General features: G+C 42.0%; 4 protein-coding genes across 4 annotated transcripts; 3 read left to right on the top strand and 1 right to left on the bottom strand.

The window, feature by feature from the left end:
* Window positions 1-1,710: 1,710 nt before the first annotated feature.
* Hr51 (Hormone receptor 51) lies at window positions 1,711-20,336 on the bottom strand. Its single transcript, XM_064692202.1, has 9 exons — window positions 20,270-20,336; window positions 19,610-19,973; window positions 9,796-9,899; window positions 3,143-3,257; window positions 3,004-3,059; window positions 2,619-2,942; window positions 2,188-2,564; window positions 1,960-2,124; window positions 1,711-1,893 (listed from the first exon to the last, which is right to left on the bottom strand). The coding sequence occupies exons 1-9, from the start codon at window positions 20,334-20,336 to the stop codon at window positions 1,711-1,713; spliced, it is 1,755 nt and encodes a 584-aa protein (XP_064548272.1).
* On the top strand, window positions 6,938-9,004 carry LOC135435205 (synaptic vesicle glycoprotein 2C). Its single transcript, XM_064692143.1, has 6 exons — window positions 6,938-7,074; window positions 7,135-7,459; window positions 7,517-8,053; window positions 8,112-8,256; window positions 8,318-8,723; window positions 8,787-9,004. The coding sequence occupies exons 1-6, from the start codon at window positions 7,035-7,037 to the stop codon at window positions 8,819-8,821; spliced, it is 1,488 nt and encodes a 495-aa protein (XP_064548213.1). The 5' UTR covers window positions 6,938-7,034; the 3' UTR covers window positions 8,822-9,004.
* Window positions 11,731-13,178, top strand: LOC135435230 (odorant receptor 42a-like). Its single transcript, XM_064692195.1, has 3 exons — window positions 11,731-12,509; window positions 12,571-12,928; window positions 13,092-13,178. The coding sequence occupies exons 1-3, from the start codon at window positions 11,731-11,733 to the stop codon at window positions 13,176-13,178; spliced, it is 1,224 nt and encodes a 407-aa protein (XP_064548265.1).
* LOC135435204 (odorant receptor 42a-like) lies at window positions 14,369-15,864 on the top strand. The gene is made up of 3 exons (XM_064692142.1): window positions 14,369-15,201; window positions 15,263-15,620; window positions 15,772-15,864. The coding sequence occupies exons 1-3, from the start codon at window positions 14,423-14,425 to the stop codon at window positions 15,862-15,864; spliced, it is 1,230 nt and encodes a 409-aa protein (XP_064548212.1). The 5' UTR covers window positions 14,369-14,422.
* Window positions 20,337-22,927: the final 2,591 nt, after the last annotated feature.

The following is a 22,927-nucleotide window of genomic DNA, read 5'->3' as shown; positions in this document are numbered from 1 at the left end:
CTATTTGGCGCGTCGCTGCGTCCGTTTGCTTTGACGTTACGAATCGGAATGAAGTTGGGCTGCTCACTTGTGGCACACCGACAGCAGCAGCAGCCACCACAACGCGTAACGCGCGCACTCTCTCGCGCTCTCGTGCGCTCTCTTTACGTAGCGCTCTCAGCGCTCAGACGTGCAGTTGGCGCAGGCAGCGGCAGCGCCAGCAGCAGCAGCAGCATCCCCAGTAGCAGCAGCACGTTCCGTTGTTGTTGTTATTCTTGTTGGAGCTGGCATATGTGCAGGAAGTGGAAGTGGGGAGGAGCACACGCAGCGCTGTTGCCGTTGCTCTCCCATCGCACTCTTTGGCATTGCTATTTTGTATCTTCGGTTTATTTTTTTTTAGCCTGCTTTCCTGTTTCTCCCTATGATTCTAATTTTACACACGAAATTCCAGAGATGCTTTCATATTTTCGTTTGATGATTTATTGACTGCAGCGGCAATTAAAGGCCTTTTATTTCACTTTTTATCAACTGCATTTCATTGACATTGACGACGAGGGCGCTGCTGCTTGTGTGTTTTATTTATATTTTTGTTGTGCGCGCACCCACAAACACACACACACACACACGCGCACGCACACGCACACCTACAGCAGGAGACTTTTTGTCTGCCTTTTCACTTTTGGCTTTAACAACTTAGTTAGCGGCTTTCAGTTTGTCCAAAAAGTTGACGTTTACTTTGCGAATTGTTATTAATATTCTTTAAATTATTTAATAAAGTTTTTTTATTATGTTTAACACGTTTTTTTTTGCTGTTGTTCAAGGAGCGCATTCCAATGCCATCCGTCAGCAGCAGCGACTCCAATCAGAACCTGCTCCTGAAGTTTGCAGCATCCAACTGATACGACACAGAGCCTGCACAGCGTCATCTAGCGGCTGGGCTGGCCAAATACTGTGTCATAGCTGATAGCTTTTAGTGCTTAGCGTTGCGATATGTCGATATGTTTTGTGGCGGTGGTCGATATAGTCGTCAAGTGAGTAAATTTAGTGTAGGCACATTTCGTTAGGTGTGGCCGGTCGTTGAGTACGTAACTTTCGTTAATTTAGTAAGGATTTCTACTAGACTGTAGCGCGGACAACAACCGCATGCAGTGCTTTTCAAATGTTAAAACGCACTCTCAAACTTTAACATTTGGGATACATTTTCGAGCTAATTTAGAAGAACAAAATGGCTGACAAATTTAACAGGGTGAACGGGATTTCTGATCGTTAAATTAATTAATTATAAGAAATTGCATTTTTACTACCCTATTTTATCTGAGTTATTTTTATTTTTTTTTTAATTTCGAAGCCCTTTAATAAGGGAGAGAATATTTTTTCCACCTATTTTCCGACTTTCCGCATGGGTGAAATACGTATTTTTTCGTTTTTTTATTGAGAATTTTCAAAATTGGTTTGCAAATTGAACTTTTATTTCCCGACCTTTTAAAATCCATTTTTCACTAATTGGCGTGGATTTGCCGAAAAGTGTGAAATATCTCTCAAACTGAGGTTAAAAAAATATTTTTAATAAAAATGCCTAAAATTTCATCTATCATCAATCTGGAGGCCCTTCCTTAATCCCGGAATAATTCACAATAAAAAGTCACAAGCAAATTTAACATCCAAGACAGAAAAAACACATTTTTCGTATATTTGATTTAAATTACATAAAAACTTAAGCCACAAAATTAACTAGTTCTTATACATGTCGCAGAGGACCTTCTCCATGGGCGTGTTGCCGATCGTGCGCTGAAAGAAGATCGACTCGATCTTATGCGAGCTGATCATCCGCAGAAGCGGCAGCATCAGCAAGAGTCGCCCGAAGCGTGCAATCTGCGCCGTGAACTGCGTCTTCGTGTGCTGCGAGAGCATCACCTGGCCAAAAAGAGGGGAACATCCATTAATATGGAATAAAAGAGAGGAGTCTCGCTTGGTTCTCACATGCGCCTGATCCTGCAGGTTCTCGATTTGGGCGGGATCCTTGAGGCCGCGCGTTTCGGGCCGGAAGAGCACAATCGCCTTGAGGCACGCAAATTCCGCCGGATCCACGAGCACGGCCTTGTACTTGCAGAAGATCTCGTGCAGCGTGCGCACATCCGCCGCCAGCTGTGGGAATAGCTCTGCCTATTACAGATGAATCTACCGTATCCCCCCCCTTCCCCTACTTACCTCCTCCTTGCTGACGCAGCTGTCGCTGCCATTGCCATTATTCTCCAGATTGTTGCAGTGCTCGGCGACGGAGAAGAGCGCACAGCCCGTGGGATCCAAGGGTATGCACCATTGTATGGCATTCAGGAGAAACAGCTCCGACCACGACTCCTCCAGCAGGATGACCTGATCCCGAAACGAGAGCCGCGCAAAGCTGGGCAAATTCTTGGCCCACTTGACGGCCATGAAGAGCAGCCGTGCGCTTGTCTCATAAACCGTTTCGTGCTGATGCGCATACAGATTGGGCGACATAAATTGCGGCATTATAAAACTGGAGTCCGATCTGCTGCCCGTATTCGCATGCGGCTCCTCGTCGTTGGTCACGTCAATCGAATCGTCTGCGAAGTGAGGAGAAGATTAGATGGAGATCTAAGGATCCTTTTCCGGCTTACCATCATTGTCATTCTCCGGCGTCGGGCTGGCGGAGCTAATCGAGGAGACGCTGCCGCCGGCATTGTTCTTCTCCGGCGCCGGCGAGCTCGGATCTATGCTATGATTGCTGCTCGAATTGGTCGAATGGGAGACATTCCCGCTGCCATAGACCGTCTTCTCCTTGGGCGAATGATGCAGTCCGCCGGCGGAGGCGGCGGCGGCGGCGGCGGCGGCATTGAACATGGGAAATCCGCTCGCATGGCTCATATGATTCGTGGCCAGCTGCATGGACGAGCTGAGATGATTGTGGTGCAGCAGGCGTCCCGTTGGCAAACTGCCCAAAGCTGCAAATGAAAATCTCATCAGTTCTCGTTGTTTTTCCTTTCTCACACAAGTTGGACTTACAGGGCGGCGGCAGCAGGCCGGAGCCGTAGCAGGGCGGCGAGAGTAGCACGGGAGGTCTGCAAATTGGAGAACGTCTGAGCTATGCAAATGACAGGCAAAGGGGAGGGGTAGGGTAAGGGGAAGGGTAAGGGGGACTCACCCGAAAACACCGACGGCTACGGCGGCCTCGCGCAGCGCTCGCCCGTGCTCCATATCCCGCAGCGTCTCCGGCCGTATAGTGGCCGTGTTGCGTGGCTGTCGCTCATTTTGCACCGCTGTAATTGGACAAACAAAATGCCGAAAAGCCGCACATAACTAAATCTTCTTCTCTCACAATCGTAATGAGCAAATGTCACAGTCGCAAAATTGCTTAACGCCTCGCCTCGTCTCTACATTTTGCCAGCCACGTAATGTGGCAACACTGTCCGCGCGTGCCGTCCTCTCTCTGCGCTTCTCACTCGCTGCAACGCCCCAGCCACGCCCCCCGCCCCTGCAACGCCCAACCTGCGGGCGTTCATGGTAAATTGGTTTTGTGGTCACGTGCCGCTCACGCCCACAAATTGTTTTCCCATTTGTTTATGCAATTTTACCGCGACAAACTCAATGGGATTGTCAGCCGCCCCCCTCCTCCCCTCCCCTCCCCTCCCCTCCCCCGCCTTTGTGGTAACTGTTGGCATTTTGCATATGCCTAGCATAATTTATGCTTCAATTATGCCCAGCCATAATGAAGTGCGGCTATTGATTGAACAGTTATTAACAAGCGGCTGCGATTGATACGTGCCATGAGAAAGAAGCGCAAACAATAGTTAGATAAGTTGAGGAGTAAGCAAATCAAGGCTTTAATTTGAGGGAGATTCGTTTAAGCAAATAGAGACTAAAGAAAATGGTTTATCAATTTAGAAGTTGCGATTGATAAGTGCCATGAGAAAGAAGCGCAAACAATTGTTAGATAAGTTGAGGTGTAAGCAAATCAAGGCTTTAATTTGAGGGAGATTCGTTGAAGATAATATAAACTTGACAAAAGAGTTTACCAATTTAAAAGTTGCGATTGATACGGCTTAACTTTAGCTTGAAAAGAGCAAAGTAATTCGTCAATCAATCAATCTTTAGCTGCATTATTTTAAATAATTAAATAAATAAATAAAATAGGCCTCAACTAGTCGCTATTTTCCCATTTATTGTTTTTTTTATTTAGTATTTAATTATTCCCCAAATTATTATTTAATACATCACATTATGAAAATTATCTCCATATAAATTTCTCTACTTTATTAATAACTTCTATCTTGCTTTTATTGCATTTTATATTTATTGTATTTTCTTAAATAATATTCTTATGCTTAGCATTTAATTTGCATAATTTGATGTATTAAATAATTAGGAATAGACTCGTTTTGTTCGACCATTAATAAATAAATAAAATACAAAATAAATAAACTTACAATAAGACTATACAAATCAGAAGTTTTGGCATAAATGCGATAGGGCTCAACTTTAGATAAATAAGAAATAATTCATAATCAAAATTAAATTTATGGTGATATCTAGCTAGTCCATCAATCAATCAATCAATCGTTAACTGCATAATTTAAAAAGGAGAATCAAGACATTCTTTTTTTTTCATGTCCACTTTCGACCCATCTGCCCGTCCGTCTATGACTTTCTTTCGATATATCGATAGTTCACCATGCATTCGATAATTATCGATTTGCAGCAACTGTTTTTTAGGCATATCTCGCAGTTTGTTTAAGGGAATCAAGACGGTTCCTCATCTCCATGTCTCCTTTATGTCCATCAGCCCGTCCGTCTATGACTTTCTTTCGATATATCGATAGTTAACCATGCATTCGATAATTATCGATTTGCAGCAACTGTTCTTTGAGCATATCTCGCAGCGTATTCGAGTTAAAGCCATACAACTCGCTTTAACCATAAAATACGTGCACCTGTTTTGCATTACAATTTTATTTTGCTGACGCTTTCAAAATTTTCTGCGAATTTTCCCGACCCCAAAATGTCGCATCTTCAAGGTTAAGCATAAAGACAAAAATAGAATAATCAAGACATAACTCTGACAGCTAGTTAGTAACTCTCCGCTGCATCCATCATATCTATAGATATCTATAAATATGCCCAAAATAAATGCTGCTGTTTATTCAACTGCTGCGAAGCTGCTTAAACAATCTGTCAAAGACAACGGCAGCAGGTAACAAATCAATTGAGTGAACAATATGTAAATAAAGTGCACCCCCAACCCCGACAACCCGCAACCCGCAACCCGCAATTCTCGAACCGCGTCACCCGCTTTTGGGAGTTGAACGAGCAACCCCCAAAAACGAAGACCTTTCCAAATATTATGGCTGTTCATTCGCTGCTGTTCGGTCGCGCGTGGGAAAGGGTTAACGGGGGGAGGTAAACTCTATTAGTACAAATAGAGAGATATTTGCATTAGACGCGCTATGCACGTGTCGCCAGGTTTTTGAGGTCATGTTAAAGAGCAATTAAATGTGCTTCAGTTCATTAGAGCGCTCGCCAGATTATGCCTACCGCTCAGTTGGACTTAATACTAGTGTGTTTATAGGGTATATATCCATAAACAACTATTAATTTACACTGATTGATTGACTGACTGATTGACGATGTGTGCACAGCCCAAAATGTAAGCGCTAGGCAGCTGAAATTGTTCACAGTAGTCGCTTCTTTTCATTTCTCATCCAAGCAACAAGTGTTTATAGGGTATATCCATAAATACTCTATTTATTTAGACTGATTGATTGATGTAATGTGGAAAATGATGATGAAACATTGATTGTTTCTCATCCAATCAACTAGTGTGTTTTTTAGGTATATTATAGAGTATATCCATAAAAAACTATTCATTTACACTGATTGATTGACTGACTGATTGACGATGTGTGCACAGCCCAAAATGTAAGCGCTAGGCAACTGAAATTATTCACAGTAGTCGCTTCTTTTCATTTCTCATCCAAGCAACTAGCTTGTTTATAGGGTATATCCATAAATAACTATTTATTTAGACTGATTGATTGATGTAAGGTGGAAAATGATGATGTTGAGATGAAAAATTAGTGAAAAGCGGTTGCCTGAAACTTTGATTGTATCTCATCCAAGCAACTAGTGTGTTTATCGGGTATATTATAGAGTATATCCATAAATAACTATTGATTTACACTGATTGATTGACTGTCTGATTGACGATGTGCGCACAGCCCAAAATGTAAGTGCTAGGCAGCTGAAATTGTTCACAGTAGTCGCTTATTGTGTAGCAAGACGGGATTTTTTAAGCATTCCACCTGCTAGTGTTGAAAATTGGTGTAATCTGTTATATGAAACTTTGATTGACTGTCAGCCTAGAGTGTGATTATAGGGTATATCCATAAAAAACTATTTTTTTGCACTGAATGATTGACCCTTAGCTGAAATCATTCAGAGCTAGTCATTGTACCTTCAAGCTTATAGGGTATATCCATAAATAACTATTGATTTACACTGATTGATTGATGTAATTCCACCTGCTATTGTGGAAAATTAGTGAAAAGCTGTTGCATAAAACTTTGATTGAGTCTCAGCCAAACACAAGTGTATATACCCTAGTATATCCATAAATAATAATTTATTTGCACTGAATGATTGACTGAGTGATTGATTGACTGACTGATTGACATAATTTTTTGATTGAGTCTCAGCCAAACACAAGTGTTTTTATAGGGTAAATCCATAAACAACTATTTATTTGCACTGAATGATTGACTGATTGATTGACTGACTGATTGACGATCTGCACAAACTCTTAGCGGAAATCATTCAGAGCTAAACTTTGTTCTTTCAAGCTCTAAAGCTTTAATCTTACAACTTTATCTGGATATGGAAAACATGCTGAACATTGAACAAGCTCCATATACTCTTTGAGAATATAATAAATCAGGATTGACACTTGTTTGCTTGGAAATACAGGTCAATAGTTGGCTTAGTCTTCAACATTTTGTTTAGAAAAAATTTCAAAAAAAAAATCTTCGACACTTAACAGGAAAATGAATTTTAACGAATTTGATGACGTGATGGAGCAGATCGGTAAATAGAAATAATTTAATTAGATACGAAATATGAATGAAATGATGAAAAAATTGTCAGGTTTTGGGAAAGTGCATTGTTATGTGATGCTCACGTTGGGCCTGCTGCAAATGTTGACCATACACGAGACAATGGGAATGGGCATAATTGCGCCGTCTGCGGTCTGCGATCTGCGCATGAGCCTTGTCCAGTTGTCGACAATTACGGCGGCGGCATTTCTGGGCATTATCTGCTCCTCGTATTTCTGGGGCTACATTACGGACAAGATGGGGCGTCGCTGGATATTGCTGCACACGATCTCGATTAGCAATCTGTGTTCCATAATATCCATGTTTATGGTCAGCTTTACGAGCTTCTTTGTGATGCGCTTCCTTACGGGCATCTTGTGAGTAGCCTTTCGCCTAACTCTTCTTTGATGCCTTTTACTAATTTCTCCTTGAAGCGTTGCCGGTCCGAGCTTCGTGGCCGTCACGTACCTGAGCGAGTTTTGCAACAAGAAAATTCTGGCCCGCACTGTCACGCACATGTACATGTTCACCGGCTTCGCCATGTTCTATTGCCCCTCGTGGGCTACTTTGTTTCTCTCGTCGAGTTTCATGGACTTTGAAATCGGTTTCGTTGGCCGACTGACCTTTCGTCCCTGGCGTCTGCTCGGCTGCATGTTTATGCTGCCCGGCGTAGTCGCGTTCGTTCTGCTCCTACGCATGCCGGAGAGTCCAAAGTTTCTGTTTATGATCGGCGAGACAAAGCAGGGCATAGCTGTCATGGATTGGATCAGTACGAAGAATACGGGACGTCCGCTCAGTGCCGAGCAGGTGGAACTGATGCTCAAGTTCCAGGAATCGACAGGTGTCGTACGACAAAAGCGCTCGAATAACTTTCTGCAGCAAATGATGATCGATGCGATGCCCCTGTTTCGCAAGCCCTATGTTGGCTTCTATGTGGGCAGCTGTTCCGTCATGTTTAGCCTCGGTTTGGTGTACATTTTCCCCGCATATTTCACACTCTAACGTGGTTTAATTTACGATTTTCTTCAGTGCGAATGGCTTTGGTATGTGGTACACGGCAATGCGAAATCGTTCCAATATGCGACTCGACGATAAGACTGATATGACATTTTGTAAAATACTTTTCAACACGGCGCCCTCCATTCTCGAAGAGAGCGAGCCGGATCTGATTGTCGTAAGTCTCCCCCTCTCTCTCTCACACACTCTCTCTCTCTCCGTCTCTCTCTTGCCCGCAGCCATGCAACGACGGCTTCATGGGCTTCAACGACTCGCTCATATTGGGCGCTACCTATATCATTCTGTACAACATTTGCTGGCTGATGCTTTTCTTTTTGCCACGCAAGGCCTTGTTCATTGCCGCTTTGGTCATCTCCTCATCCTGCGGCTTTGCTTTGATCTTTGTCACCGGCCGTTGGTTGCAGCTGTTTGCCTTCGATCTGTTTATCGCTTTGCCGGGCGTCGTCATCAGTTTGTTGGGCGGCGCACTGCTCCAGTTTGTGCCCACCTATCTGCGGGCCAAGGCCCTGTGCATCAGCTTAATGTGGTGTCGCTGGGGCGCCGTGGTCGGCACAACAATCGTTGGCATCTACATTGAGAAGAGCTGCGAGATGACCATTCTGGTGGTTGCCATCTTCCCGATGCGTACGCTACTCTCTCTCTCTCTCATTAATATTCATTTTGATATTAATTCTGATCTCATTTCAGTTTCGGCAAGCATCGAGGGCTTTTTACCTCTCTAGTTGGACAAAACATCTAAATTATGGTTTTTATATTTAAATTGCTTGGATTTTTTAGTAAATAAAGGCTGGGCAAACCCAAAGGCTCGACAAGGCCTGAAGTCTGAGAGTCTGAAGACGATAATCGCCACACTTTGTTGTTTTAAAAATGTTAATTGAAATAAATCAGCACAAACACAAAATTCATATTTGTTGTTAAACAAAGACTAGCGCCTATTTTTACAATTCCACCTACTAGTGTGGAAAATTGGTGAGAAATTGTTGTACGGAACTTGCGATTGTTTCCATTTATAAATAAATAGTCGTATACTGTGATAGATAGTGAGGTTTTTTGCAATTTCACCTACTAGTGTGGAAAATTAGTGAAAAACTGTTGTATGGAACTTGGATTGTTTCTCACCCAAGTAACAAGTGATTGATTGATTGATGATCTAATCTAACTGTTAGCTGAAATCACTCATATTTGAAAATTCCACCTGCTAAAGTGGAAAAGCTGTTGTAAGAAACTTTGTTTATTTCTTATCCATGCAACAAGAGTGTTCATAGATATATCCATAAATAATTATTTATTTGCACTGATTGATTGACTGACGGATTGATGATCGGCTTAAACTCTTAGCTGAAATCATTCACAGTAGTCGTCTATTGTGATGTAAGTGAGAGTTTTTGCAATTCCATCTACTAGTGTGGAAAATTGTGAAAAACTGTTTAAATATTTATTTCAACTGATTGATTGAATGCCTGATTGATGGGATTCCACCCGCTAAAGTGGAAAATTTCTGAAAAGCTGTTTGACGAAACTTTGATTGTGTCTCAGCCAAACAATCCCAAACCCATTTTTATAGATCTTTACACTTTTTGGGAAATCCAGCATTCCGGGTGGAAAATGTTTTTACAAGGTTGGGTAAAGTACAAAGAGTAGACTTTGGCCGGGCAAAGCCGGCTAATGCTGCCCACTAAATACAATTTATACATACCATCCTTGTTCATTCCCATTTGAAGGCACTTCTTGAGCCTGCAGGCCTGGCATTGATTCCGATGCGCCTTGTCCACAATACAACGTCCGGTGCCCGCCTGGCAGCTGCAATCAAAAGAACATTTTTATATATATTTGTGCCAAGTTGAATTTAACCCCTCGATAATTAAGTTACCAGATTTGTCGTGTCAAAAATTGCAACATTTGTGAACATTTGCGGCAGCGGCAAGCGAAGCGTAAGGCCACGAAAAAAGCACTCGAGTATCTACAGCTTATATGCGGAAACGTATCTCAACAGCTGAGCGCATCTATTGGGCCTTTGTTCTCCTTTGGCACTTGTGGCATTTTAATCAAATCACGTTGTCTGTCTGCCTCTGACTGAATCATTGCCCATCCCCCTCACAATCCCCTCCCTCTTGCTAAGCCGCTGCCACTTGAGCTTAGTCAGCCTAGTCGTCATCGTTCTGCATCTCTGTCGCGCACACGCTCGGCCTTTTGTGCGCTGCATCTCTGTCGCACTCTAAGCCTGTGCCAAAACTCAAAGCACAAAATGGCAAAGGTTCTTTGGGCTGTGAGGCGTCTTCTGGCTGCCGCTTCCCTCCCTTTCCCTTCCCTCCGCCCCAACGAGTTCCACTCGCTCCCTCGCATTTTATGTGTTTTGTGGCGCCGCAGCTGAAGTTTGACTAACTAACAAAGCACTTAGCTAAATGTATCTTTCAGATACACACAGTCCACCCAACTCTACGTGTGTGTGTGTGTGTGCGGGCACTATTTGTGTATCTAATATGCAAATTCTTTGCTTTCGAAAACAAATCACGTAGATTGAAAGCGGAGCTGTGTGCTGCTTTTTATATAAATAAATCTATTATCACTTCGTTTTTTTTTTTGGCTTAAAATAATAAAGTCCAATAAGAATGATGTACATCAAATTTATGCACAATCTTTAGCCGATCTCCAAGCGGACATGGAACCAAATTTTAAATTCCTTTTTGTGAAAACTAGCCTGATTTTGATGAGGAACTTCTTGTTGTCTAACGTCTATTTTAATTATAATTTTTAAATATTTAAAATATTATAAAATTTAAAAAAAATTATATTAATAATTATATAGTTATTATATTATTAATACATTGAATATAAGTATTATAATTTTTATTTAATTATTAATTCTGCATATAAAAAAAATTATATGAATAATTATATAGTTATATAATTAATATATTAAATATAATATAATTATTATCAAATTATTAATTCTGCACTTAAATCTGTTTACACCATTTTTGATCCCAATTCCAGTTAAATTTCCATTCAAAATGAACAAAAATTTCCAAAAAAAAAAAACATGGCTCACATTTTGAACAAAGTTTGTTCCCAAGATTGATTATTATATTATTATTTTGTATTTTTGATAATTTGCTAAGGAAATGCGCTTTTTTTTGGAAATGAGTTAGGATTTTTAAATGGCAAAATAAAGAGATTTCTAATGGGAGTTTTTTTTTGGAAATCCAAACCAAAATTAAAGAGTTTAGCAAAAAATCTTCCCTTATTGCTTCCTTTCTTTCTTCGCTTTCATTGAAAGCAAAATAAATCAAAATAAATCTTTGAGTAGAATCATGTTGGAATATATATGAAACCTGCGCTCTGGGAACGAGCTCAGGCTGTAAAGGAGTCCAGAAGGAGTCCAAATATGAACTATTTAACTATTTAACTATTTATGGGCGCAAGTGTAAACTTTTACGCCCCGTCGCAGCGTTACGTGACAAGCGCTTACGACTAGAAAAGTTGGAATTGATTTCAATTGATAAGTTTTCGAATTGTTCCACATGCATTATTCACAATTTACACAACTAATCACGACATTTGGCTGCAACTATAAAAGGCGTCAATTGGGCAGGCTTTGTTTTATTTCCCAATTGAAAGCAGCTCCTGCAGCATGTCTTTGCGTAAAGTCTTTCCGACCATATACACGCTGCCGGACACGGCGCCAGCTCAGTCGAGGAATGTCACGCTCTATTTGCTGCGCGTCATTTTCCTAATGGGCATAAGGACGCCGCCTAAAGGATACCTTTTTTTCGTCTACATCCTGTGGTCTTTTGTGCTCAATCTGTGCTCCACTTTCTATCAGCCCATCGGCTTTATGACGGGCCTCATCTCCCATCTCGCGGAGATGTCGCCTGGTGAGTTTCTCACCTCGCTGCAGGTGGCCGTCAACGCCGTTAGCTGTTCCATCAAGGTGATTATTGTCTGGGCACTGGTCAAGCGCTTCGATCAGGCCAACCGCATCTTGGACGAGATGGACAAGCACGTACTGCAGCCCAGCGAGCGCAGCAAGGTGCATCGCGCGGTGTCTATCAGCAATCGCATCTTCCTCAGCTACATGACCGTCTACATGTTCTGTGTGACGTGCCTTTTCCTGAGCGGCCTGGTCATGGGCGTGCCCATGTTCCAGAACTATTATCCCGGCCTGAACTGGCGTGCCGGACGGCTTGAGTTCTGGGTTCAATCATTGCTGGAGTACCTTTCCTTGTTGGGCGCTTCCGTTCAGAATGTCTGCATGGATTGTTATCCCATTAACTATGTGCTCATATTGCGTGCCCATCTGGCCAACTTTAAGGAGAGGCTGCGGAAACTCGGCAAGGATGCGGATGAGACACCGGAGGAGCGCTACGAGAAGCTCGTCGAGTGCATTCAGGCCCACAAGGTTATGCTACGGTGGGACTTGACTTTGATTAACTGAAGATGTTTCTTGTACATGGATGGATTTGTTTTCCAGCTGCTGCGATACTCTGCGTCCCGTGATCTCGGGCACAATCTTTGTCCAGCTTCTGGTTGTGGGTCTCGTGCTGGGCTTCACTCTTATCAATATTGTGCTTTTTGCCAACTTCGGGTCCCGCATTGCGGCTCTCACTTTCTTGACAGCTGTGCTACTGGAGACAACGCCCTTTTGCATACTCTGTAACTATTTGGCGGACGACTGCCTAAAGCTGGCGGATGCTCTGTTCGAGTCGAATTGGATCTACCAGGATCAGCGCTACAAGAAAGCCTTGCTTCAGTTCTTGCAGAGGCTGCAGAAGCCAATTGTTTTCATGGCCGGCAATATTTTCAGCATTTCCGTCGCCACCAATCTGACTGTGAGTCTCAGAGCGAGAGAGAGAGAGAGAGAGAGAGATAGAGAGATCTTTAGATGCAATACTTCATATTGTATATCTTTTGGCTGCATATGAAATCTTTTTGATCTACTGAATATTTGTCAGATCTGAAGCTTTTAATTAATTAATTATTGAAATCTTGCAGGCTACCAAATTTTCCTTCTCCGTTTTTACGCTGGTTAAACAAATGAATATTGCTGAGAGATTCGCCAGGCCAAAAGAAGTCGAATAAAATTGATCAATTAAATAATTGTCAGAGTTTTTAATCTAAACAAATTGTATTTAATTTAACACATTATAAAGGGGTTTGCTTTAAAAATCAAAATCTTACTACAACCAAAAAACTGGTTAGCTTTAGATTCTTCAGATGCTAGAAGCATACTGAGCTAAGCTTGGCTAAAATGTCTTGAAAATCAAAAAAGAGCTTTCAAAACCAAGTAAGAGTTCTGAAGTCTCGACTAGGATCTCTTCTCTGTATCTCAGCCTGCGGAAAATGCATTCTTGAATAACTTTTGCGTTTATTCGATCCACAAATGTGTCTAAATACCCAAGCTCAAGACTGCGCCTCCTAAAATGGAGTTTCTTCCGTAAAACACAGAAGATGTTTCCTAATCTTTCAAAAAGTGATCGCTTCCTTATTGAAATATCGATACATTCCTTCGATTTGTAACGATATATCAATTACATTTAACAGCGTTACATATGCATACTTATCAATTACTTATTTAACAGCAAATTTGTTAGAATTTAAATTCAAATTATTCGAAATCTTCAAATTTAAATTAGTCTAAATCTTCACTTCGATTTTGTGCGATCGGAGGTATATATATAAAGTAAACTATGCTAGATCTGTCTCTACTATAAGATGTTGTATTAACCAAATTTGATGTTGATAGCTTTCGTAGGCTCTCAGATAAGGTAGAAAAGAACGGGCTGTCGATATCGATTTTTATCGATTTTTATCGATTTTTATCGATTTTTATCGATTTTTATCGATTTTTTATAAATGGTCAAGTTATCGATGATTCGAAAAATACTCGACCTTTAAGTTAACTAAGTGGACCAACTTTTATAATGTAAGTCTCTAGCTCTTGTAGTCTCTGAGATCGTCCTATATTAATCGTCGCTTTATTGTGATCAAGAATGGTTATCGAAATAATATTTTTGTTAGAATCAGATATATAACTGGGAACGAGCACAGGCTGCAGTGGGGCACAGATTGTCAATTATTTATGGGAACAAAGTGTAAACTTTTACGCCCCGTCAAACTTGACTTGGAGTAATTGTGATTGCCAGGATTACGACTGGGAAAGCGCAGTCGCGTGTCCTTTTGACTTCAATTTTCGAATTGTTCCACATGTATTATTCACAATTTACACAACTAATCACGACATTTGGTTACAACTATATAAGCGTAAAAAGGCGTCAATTGTTCAGGCTTTGTTTTATTTTCCAATTGAAAGCAGCTCCTGCAGCATGTCTTTGCGTAGAATCTTTCCGAGCATGTACACGCTGCCGGACACGGCGCCAGCTCAGTCGAGGAATGCCACGCTCTATTTGCTGCGCTGCGTTTTTCTAATGGGCATAAGGACGCCGCCTAAAGGATGCCTTTTTTTCGTCTACATTCTGTGGTCCTTGGCGCTTAATCTGTGCTCCACTTTCTATCAGCCCATCGGCTTCATGACGGGCTACATCTCCCATCTCGCGGAGCTATCGCCGAGTGAGTTTCTCGCCTCGCTGCAGGTGGCCTTCAATGTCTGTTCCTGTTCCATTAAGGTGATGATTATGTGGATGCTGGTCAAGCGCTTCGATCAGGCCAATCTCATCTTGGATGAGATGGACAGACGACTGTTGCATCCCTGCGAGCGCAGCAATGTGCATCGCGCGGTCTCTATCAGCAATCGCATCTTCTTCTCCTATATATCCGTCTACTTCATTACTGTGACGAGTACTTTTCTGAGCTCTGTCATCGTCGGCGTGCCCATGTTCCAGAACTATTATCCCGGGCTGGACTGGCGTGCCGGCCAGTTTGAGTTCTGGCTGCAATCAAGTCTGGAATATTTTAGCTTGCTCGCCGCTTGCCTTCAAAATGGCTGCATGGATTGTTATCCCATTAACTATGTGCTCATATTGCGTGCCCAACTGGCCAACTTTAAGGAGAGACTGCGGAATCTTGGCCAGGACACAGATGAGACACCGGAGCAGCGCTACGAGAAGCTGGTCGAGTGCATTCAGGACCACAAGGTTATGCTACGGTGGGACTTGACTTGGATTAACTGAAGATATTTATTGTACATGGATGGATTTGTTTTCCAGCTGCTGCGATACTCTGCGTCCCGTGATCTCGGGCACAATCTTTGTCCAGCTTCTGGTTGTGGGTCTCGTGCTGGGCTTCACTCTTATCAATATTGTGCTTTTTGCCAACTTCGGGTCCCGCATTGCGGCTCTCACTTTCTTGACAGCTGTGCTACTGGAGACAACGCCCTTTTGCATACTCTGTAACTATTTGGCGGACGACTGCCTAAAGCTGGCGGATGCTCTGTTCGAGTCGAATTGGATCTACCAGGATCAGCGCTACAAGAAAGCCTTGCTTCAGTTTCTGCAAAGGCTGCAGAAGCCAATTGTTTTCATGGCCGGCAACTTTTTCAGCATTTCCGTGGCCACCAACCTGAACGTGAGTTTAAATGAGAGATCTGTCAGATCTCATTTATCTTTTGAGCAAAGAGTTCTCTATATTTTGGCTGCATTTTTGATCCACTAAACTTTAAACTAAATAATTTATGCATTTTTTGAATTAAATTGTATTCGTAATTAAAATCTTGCAGGCTACCAAATTTTCATTCTCTGTCTTTACGCTGATCAAACAAATGAATATAGCTGAGAAATTCGCCAGACCAAGCGGAGTCGAAAAAAACTGATTTAAGGAGTTTTTTCGTTTTATGTCAACAAAATAAATTTAACAATTATTACAGAAAAGTAATACTTCTGTATTCGGATGAGATTTGACTGAGTCATGGGATTGGGAAATTTCGACCTACATATGTCTATGTGGGATATTAAAAATTCACATGAATTTTGACTAAAAATAATGTTGCCAGATTTAGATGCAGAATTGATTAAGAGGTCAAACCTTTAACAAAAAGCCAAACCTTGTGAAAATCGGTTAAGTTTTGAGCGAGTTATGGAGGTGGGAAATTTTGGCATATGTAGGATATTTGAGGGTACCATTTTCGCATGAATTTGGACTAAAATTAATGTTGCCAGATTTTGATGCAGAATTGATTTAGAGGTCAAACCATGAACAAAAACCCAAACCTCGGGAAAATCGGATGCGATTTGACCGAGTTATGGGGACGGGAAATTTTGGCCTATGTCTATGTAGGATATTTGAGGGTACCATTTTCACATGAATTTGGACCATAAATAATGTTGCCAGATTTTGATGCAGAATTGACCTAGAAGTCAAACCACGAACAAAAACCCAAACCTCGGGAAAATCGGATGCGATTTGACCGAGTTATGGGGGTGGGAAATTTTGGCCTATGTCTATGTAGGATTTTTGAGGGTACCATTTTCACATGAATTTGGACTAAAAATAATGTTGCCAGATTTTAATGCAGAATTGACCTAGAGGTCAAACCATTAACAAAAAGCCAAACCTCGGGAAAATCGGTTAAGTTTTGACCGAGTTATGGAGGTGGGAAATTTCGACCTATGTCTATATAGGATATTTGAAATTTTCACCATTTTCACATGAATTTGAACCAAAAATAATGTTGCCAGATTTAGATGCATAATTGATTTAGAGGTAAAATCGTGAAGAAAAAGCCAAACCTCGTGAAAATCGGTTAAGTTTTGAGCGAGTTATGGAGGTGGGAAATTTCGACCTATGTCTATATAGGATATTTGAGGGTACCATTTTCACATGAATTTGGACTAAAAATAATGTTGCCAGATTTTGATGCAGAATTGACCTAGAGGTCAAACCATGAACAAAAACCCAAACCTCGGGAAAATCGGTTATGTTTTGACCGAGTTATGGAGGTGGGAAATTTCGACCTATGTCTATATAGGATATTTGAAATTTTCACCATTTTCACATGAATTTGAACCAAAAATAATGTTGCCAGATTTAGATGCAGAATTGATTTAGAGGTAAAATCGTGAAGAAAAAGCCAAACCTCGTGAAAATCGGTTGAGTTTTGAGCGAGTTATGGAGGTGGGAAATTTCGACCTATGTCTATATAGGATATTTGAGAGTACCATTTTCACATGAATTTTGACCAAAAATAATGTTGCCAGATTTTGATGCAGAATTGACCTAGAGGTCAAACCATGAACAAAAACCCAAACCTCGGGAAAATCGGTTATGTTTTGACCGAGTTATGGAGGTGGGAAATTTCGACCTATGTCTATATAGGATATTTGAAATTTTCACCATTTTCACATGAATTTGGACTAAAAATAATGTTGCCAGATTTTGATGCAGAATTGACCTAGAGGTCAAACCATGAACAAAAACCCAAACCTCGGGAAGATCGGTTAATTTTTGACCGAGTTATGGAGGTGGGAAATTTCGACCTATGTCTATATAGGATATTTGAGAGTACCATTTTCACATGAATTTTGACCAAAAATAATGTTGCCAGATTTTGATGCAGAATTGATTTAGAGGTAAAATCGTGAAGAAAAAGCCAAACCTTTTGAAAATCGGTTAAGTTTTGACCGAGTTATGGGGGTGGGAAATTTTGGCCTATGTCTATATAGGATATTTGAGGGTACCATTTTCACATGAATTTGGACTAAAAATAATGTTGTCAGATTTTGATGCAGAATTGATTTAGAGGTCAAACCATGAACAAAAACTCAAACCTCAGGAAAATCGGATGCGATTTGACCGAGTTATGGGGATGGGAAATTTCGACCTATGACTATGTAGGATATTTGAGGGTACCATTTTCACATGAATTTTGACCAAAATTAATGTTGCCAGATTTTGATGCAGAATTGATTAAGAGGTCAAATCGTAAACAAAAAGCCAAACCTCGTGAAAATCGGATGCGATTTGACCGAGTTATGGGGGTGGGAAATTTTGGCCTATGACTATATAGAATACTAGGGCGTATATCCTCGTTCTTCCCGTGGTATGTATAAACTAAATTCTCTCAAATATCTTTGAAAATGAGTTTTAAGTCGATCGGATGGTAAACATAAAAGTTTCATAAAAACATTTTTCTCGATTTTTCCAGACAAGCGAGCGGAATTTCCCGAAACACCATCATAACGTACACCTACATCACAAAGGGTAAGTCCAATGAAAATATCAGATTTCTAGCTGTAGTTGATCACCAATCAGTCAATCACTCAATCAGTCAGTCAGTCAATTAGTCAGTCAGTCAGTCTATCAGTCAGTCTATCAGTCAGTCAGGTCAAACAGTTTTATATATAGAGATGAACTTCATCTATCTTACTTTGTCCTGTTAAGGCACCAAAGTCCGAATCTTTTCCTATCGAGCATGTCCACTTTTAGCAATTTCCATTAATTTCCCACGCAAAGTCGACTCGTACATCAAAAAAGTTTTGATTGAAGGCAATTGATTATAATTGAAATCGCCTTAATGCGGCCACCAGAGAGAGATAAAACATATATACATAGTATAAAATACAGATTCTTCGTCGGGGCGAGACATTGACTTCGCCTGACTATCGAGAAAACATGTCACGTAGCAGGAAAATATACTCGTCCTGGCCCTGCGTCCTGCTACACGTCTCCCCCCCCCCCCCCCTCTCAAACTTTTGCTCTATTTGGCTGAGAGCTTCTGCTGCTTCCTCCTCTTTTTTTTGTTTGTACTCTGCTGCGATTTGGCCTGGGCTTAGCTGCTGCTGTCGTTGGGTTGGGTGGTTTTTTCGTAAGGGTCTACTTTTGGGCGGGGGGGTGTGCTGGTGCGGGGGGTGTGCTGGTGCGGGGGGTGTGCTGGTGCGGCGGTCACATTTGGCCAAGTGTTTTGCGCTTAAGCCCTCGATATCAATCTCAGGGGACCGCAAGGATATAGAGATTTCGACATTTGTGATTTAGCGAGGAAACACAGGCTAAAGGAATATATATGTATAATACACAAAATCATAATTTTATGTTGACTCGCCAAGCAATTTGTCGCCAAAGTTATTTGTGGGCCCAAACTAACGATTAAACGATAATTGAAAATGAAACGGAAACAAAAACAAGTGCCATAAAATAGAAACGCTTTTGGATGGGAATAAAAGAAAATAGGAAGAAGCCAAGTTGTAGGCAAAACTGGCCTCACCAGTTACGCCCACAAAACCAGCTACGCCCCCCTCGAAAACAGGCGAACATTAAATTTAAATCTGCACTTTAAATTCAATTACATTTACGTTCTTTTTTTTTGATGGAAAAAAGTGTGTGCACATGCTGCTCGTTTCGCCGGGCTTTGCCGCTGGGCAAAGTCAACGCATTCAAAAGTTGACGCACCAAATCCCAAAGATTTGAATAATTGTAATAAATTTCGAAACATTTCGTAAGCCGCCAGACAACGAATGCGGCACACAATCCCGCCAAGCCACCCAAACCACCACCGAGCCACTTGCTAAATGGCAGGAGCTGGAGATTTCCCTTCCAGTCATCATTGTTTTTTTTCGACCTACCGATAGATGAGCTTGCGTCGAACGCTGCGCTTGAAGAAGCCGGAGCAGCCATTGCAGGCCAGTATGCCGTAGTGCTTGCCGGAGCTGGTGTCGCCGCACACCACGCAGATGAGGCCCAGATTCTGGCCCTTCAGGCGCGTCAGTCCCGATTGATCCCCCGATGATTGACCGGCGGCGGCGGCGTTGGCAGCGGCAACGGCTGCTTGGTGATTGGAGGCGACAGCTGCTGCCGCGGCGGCAGCAGCCGCAGCCGCGCCGTGATTCCAGCTGAGGAGGCGACTCGGCGTGGAAGCTGGCGGAGGCGCCACCGACTGCGATTCGTGCTGCTGCTGCGACGGCGGCGGTGGCGTATAACAGTGCAGCTCTGCGAGAGAGAGAGAAAAGGATTTGCAATAAAAAATCACTTATGTAGTTCATTTAAATTAAATTGTAATTTGTCAAAAAGATGAGGGGGAGTTGGCAGCAGATCTCCCAGATCCCAGCGCGACGACATTGACGCCCTGTAATCCGCAAAATATATTTACACATACAATTAGGGTGCCATTAGGCCGAAGGACTTTGACTTGGTCCTGTGCCTCACGGGCACAATTGTTTTGCCATCACACCCTAATTTGATTGTGTAGTTTTGCAGATTCCGTTTCCTTGGACGATGCACTTAACCCTCGAACAGCGACCAGTTGTTACACTCGCCACTTGCCAGTGCGCTGGAGCGTTCCCTTCCTTCCATTCCGTTTCGGTTTTCGGGCCTGGCTTTTGTGCCAGCAACTGCGGTCTAATGCCGGCCGGGATTAGCGTCATATGCTTGCATTTCCCTTCGCTCTTTGTTAACTTTTCATGAGCTCGTTGAAATTCACTTTAGCGTAGCCTTGTTGCCAGCCCGCCTGCGGAAAGTGTTAAAGGTCCTCGGCTTGTGTTATGAATTTTTGTGGACATTTTTGGCAGCCTGACTCGCGTCTAATTCAATTTATTTGATTATCTTCAAATTGAATTGGGTTCCGTTGCTGGAGTCAATTTGCGGGTTGGATTTTCCTGCAACTTTTCCCTTTGAACTGCACGGAATTCGGTTCAATACATTTCATTTTTATTTTATGCATATATAACTCATGCATTAGATTTTTTTTTCTCGTGCTCCAATTGGGATTTAATTACCAAGTCGAGGGTCGCGTTGACAAAGGACTAAAGGTCTAATTAATCTGCGACCATTTTTTTTGTCGAGCATTAAGAAAGGCGAAAGCAAAAGAAAAGTGTAAAAAAAAAAAATTAATTATGTGTATTTACACAAACAATTAGTTGACGTGCGTTTCGGAATTTTGATGTATTTTTTCTTTTTTTTTCAAATTACATGTTCCCTTATTTTTCTTCAAAAGCTTTAAGGAAGATTTTTAACTCGTTTTATTGTGCAATTTTGCAATATGCAAGCTTTATTTTTATACATTTTCTTTTGATTCAGATCCTTTTAAAAGGACAAAGCTGATTTGAGTCGTTCTTCGATATCTGTTTGAATGAAGCTCACACTTTATTATCCTGTTTTCATATATGATCCTTAGATCGCTTTCACCTTTACACAAACTTGTCGTCGTTTTTTGTTAACTTTAGTTCTTTGTTTAGTTTAGTTCTTGAGTTTTTCGTGTGGAATTTAATTATATAATAGCAAGGGGCAATACTATATCCATAAAGTTAACTGAGATGCGAAGCCGGATTTTGCTTGATCAGTTGTTGAACGATAAGTTTATTTTGACAATTTATCTAGGAAAGATTCGAGAGTCTTTAGCTAAATCTTAGTACACTCCTTAACATAGTTGAAGAGCTCTTAAAAATAATTATAATTTAAAATCGAAGCGGATCTGAATGCAAATACAGAATAGCTCACAATATGTTTCAAATATCAACGCGAACATTTTTTTTAGCGTTTCTTTCACTCCATCAAATAAAGTTTTCTTAGATTAATGTTAGTCCATAATTCAGGCAATCCAAGAATATATATACCTTGCGATCCTGAACGCGTGTCCGATAAATTTTCATCCTTATTCATAGCTATCTAATTGAAGAGCTCAATACGAATTATAAACAATAACTGAAGAAGCACTTTTTATTAATTTTTAAACTTTCAACTTTTTAACTTTTTAACTTTTTAGCACATGAATTTCGCTGAAGTTTTGTTTGATAAGATTAGCAATTGTTTGCTGGCCTGGCCAGGCATATTACACGCATTATATATAATTATAATTATATATATATGTACATATATATATTGAATTGCAAAAAGTAAGCGACGGCAACGCGCACTGCCCGAAAGGAATATGCGAATTGAGGACGAACTAAGCGGGTCACATGCGGCTCGTGCTGGTCCGACGGCAGCGACAACGGCGATGATGATGTTAACGTCTCGATGTACGATTTCAGATTTATCATAAAACCATGACAGAAGCTAAACACAGTGATGTGTCCACTGCAGCCCAGCCCGGCAGACAGGCAGCCCGGCAGCCCGGCAGCCAACCAGCCAGTCAGCCAACCCCGAAATAGGAAAAAAAAAAAAGTAAAGCATAAAATGCTGTAGATATAATCCGCGCTCGGTGAGTGGGCAGAGGTCGGCCATGTGTGTGCGTGTGTGTGTGTGGCAGAACAAAAAGCACACCACCACACCAATGCCACCCAGCAGCAGCAGCAGCAGCAGCAGCAATAAGAGCAGAGAGCATCGAGCAGCAGCAGCAGCAGCAGCGCGCAGCGAACGGCAGGATAACGGCATCCGCACAGCCGCCCACTCGGCAAGGGGGGAGGGGGAGGTTGGTGGTCGCTGGCAAGAAGACTTTTAGTGGCAACTCTGGTGGCGCATTTGCTTGTTGGCTTGCTTTGATTCGTTCCTTCTTGATGCTGCGGCGACGCCGGACGTCGGCGTAGGTAAGCCAAGCCACAATCTCAATCTCCAATAAACACCCGGGCTGCGCTCTCTGCGCTCTTGCTCTGCCACGCACACACACACACACACACACACACGCACGCAGCCCTGGCCGCCATCATGACTGGCAGAGAAGAAGAAGCAGCAGCAGCAGCAGCAACAACAAATATACGCGCAATGGCAGCCTTGGAGCAGCAGCCCCCCTCCCCCTCTCCCACGCCTTTGGCCTACCGCAGCTGACGCAGCTGCGCGGGGTGCTCTTCTTCTTCTTCTTCTACGCTCACATATAATCGTCTTGGGTTTTGACATTTTGTTTTTGTTTCGTAATACCTTCTGTGATGTTAGTGCTTGCGTATTTGCCCCCCCCCCCCCATCTCGCCCCCTGCTGATGCTGCCCCCGCTGCTGCTGCTCGGCAGTTAAC

The sequence above is a fragment of the Drosophila montana genome, unplaced genomic scaffold (assembly GCF_035044405.1).
Source record: "Drosophila montana isolate Dmon_TW-CO22-7 unplaced genomic scaffold, ASM3504440v1 contig_3529_1, whole genome shotgun sequence".
Lineage (NCBI taxonomy): Eukaryota > Metazoa > Arthropoda > Insecta > Diptera > Drosophilidae > Drosophila > Drosophila montana.
The sequence above is the reverse complement of the archived record's forward strand: the minus strand, read 5'-3'. Positions and strand labels throughout refer to the sequence as shown.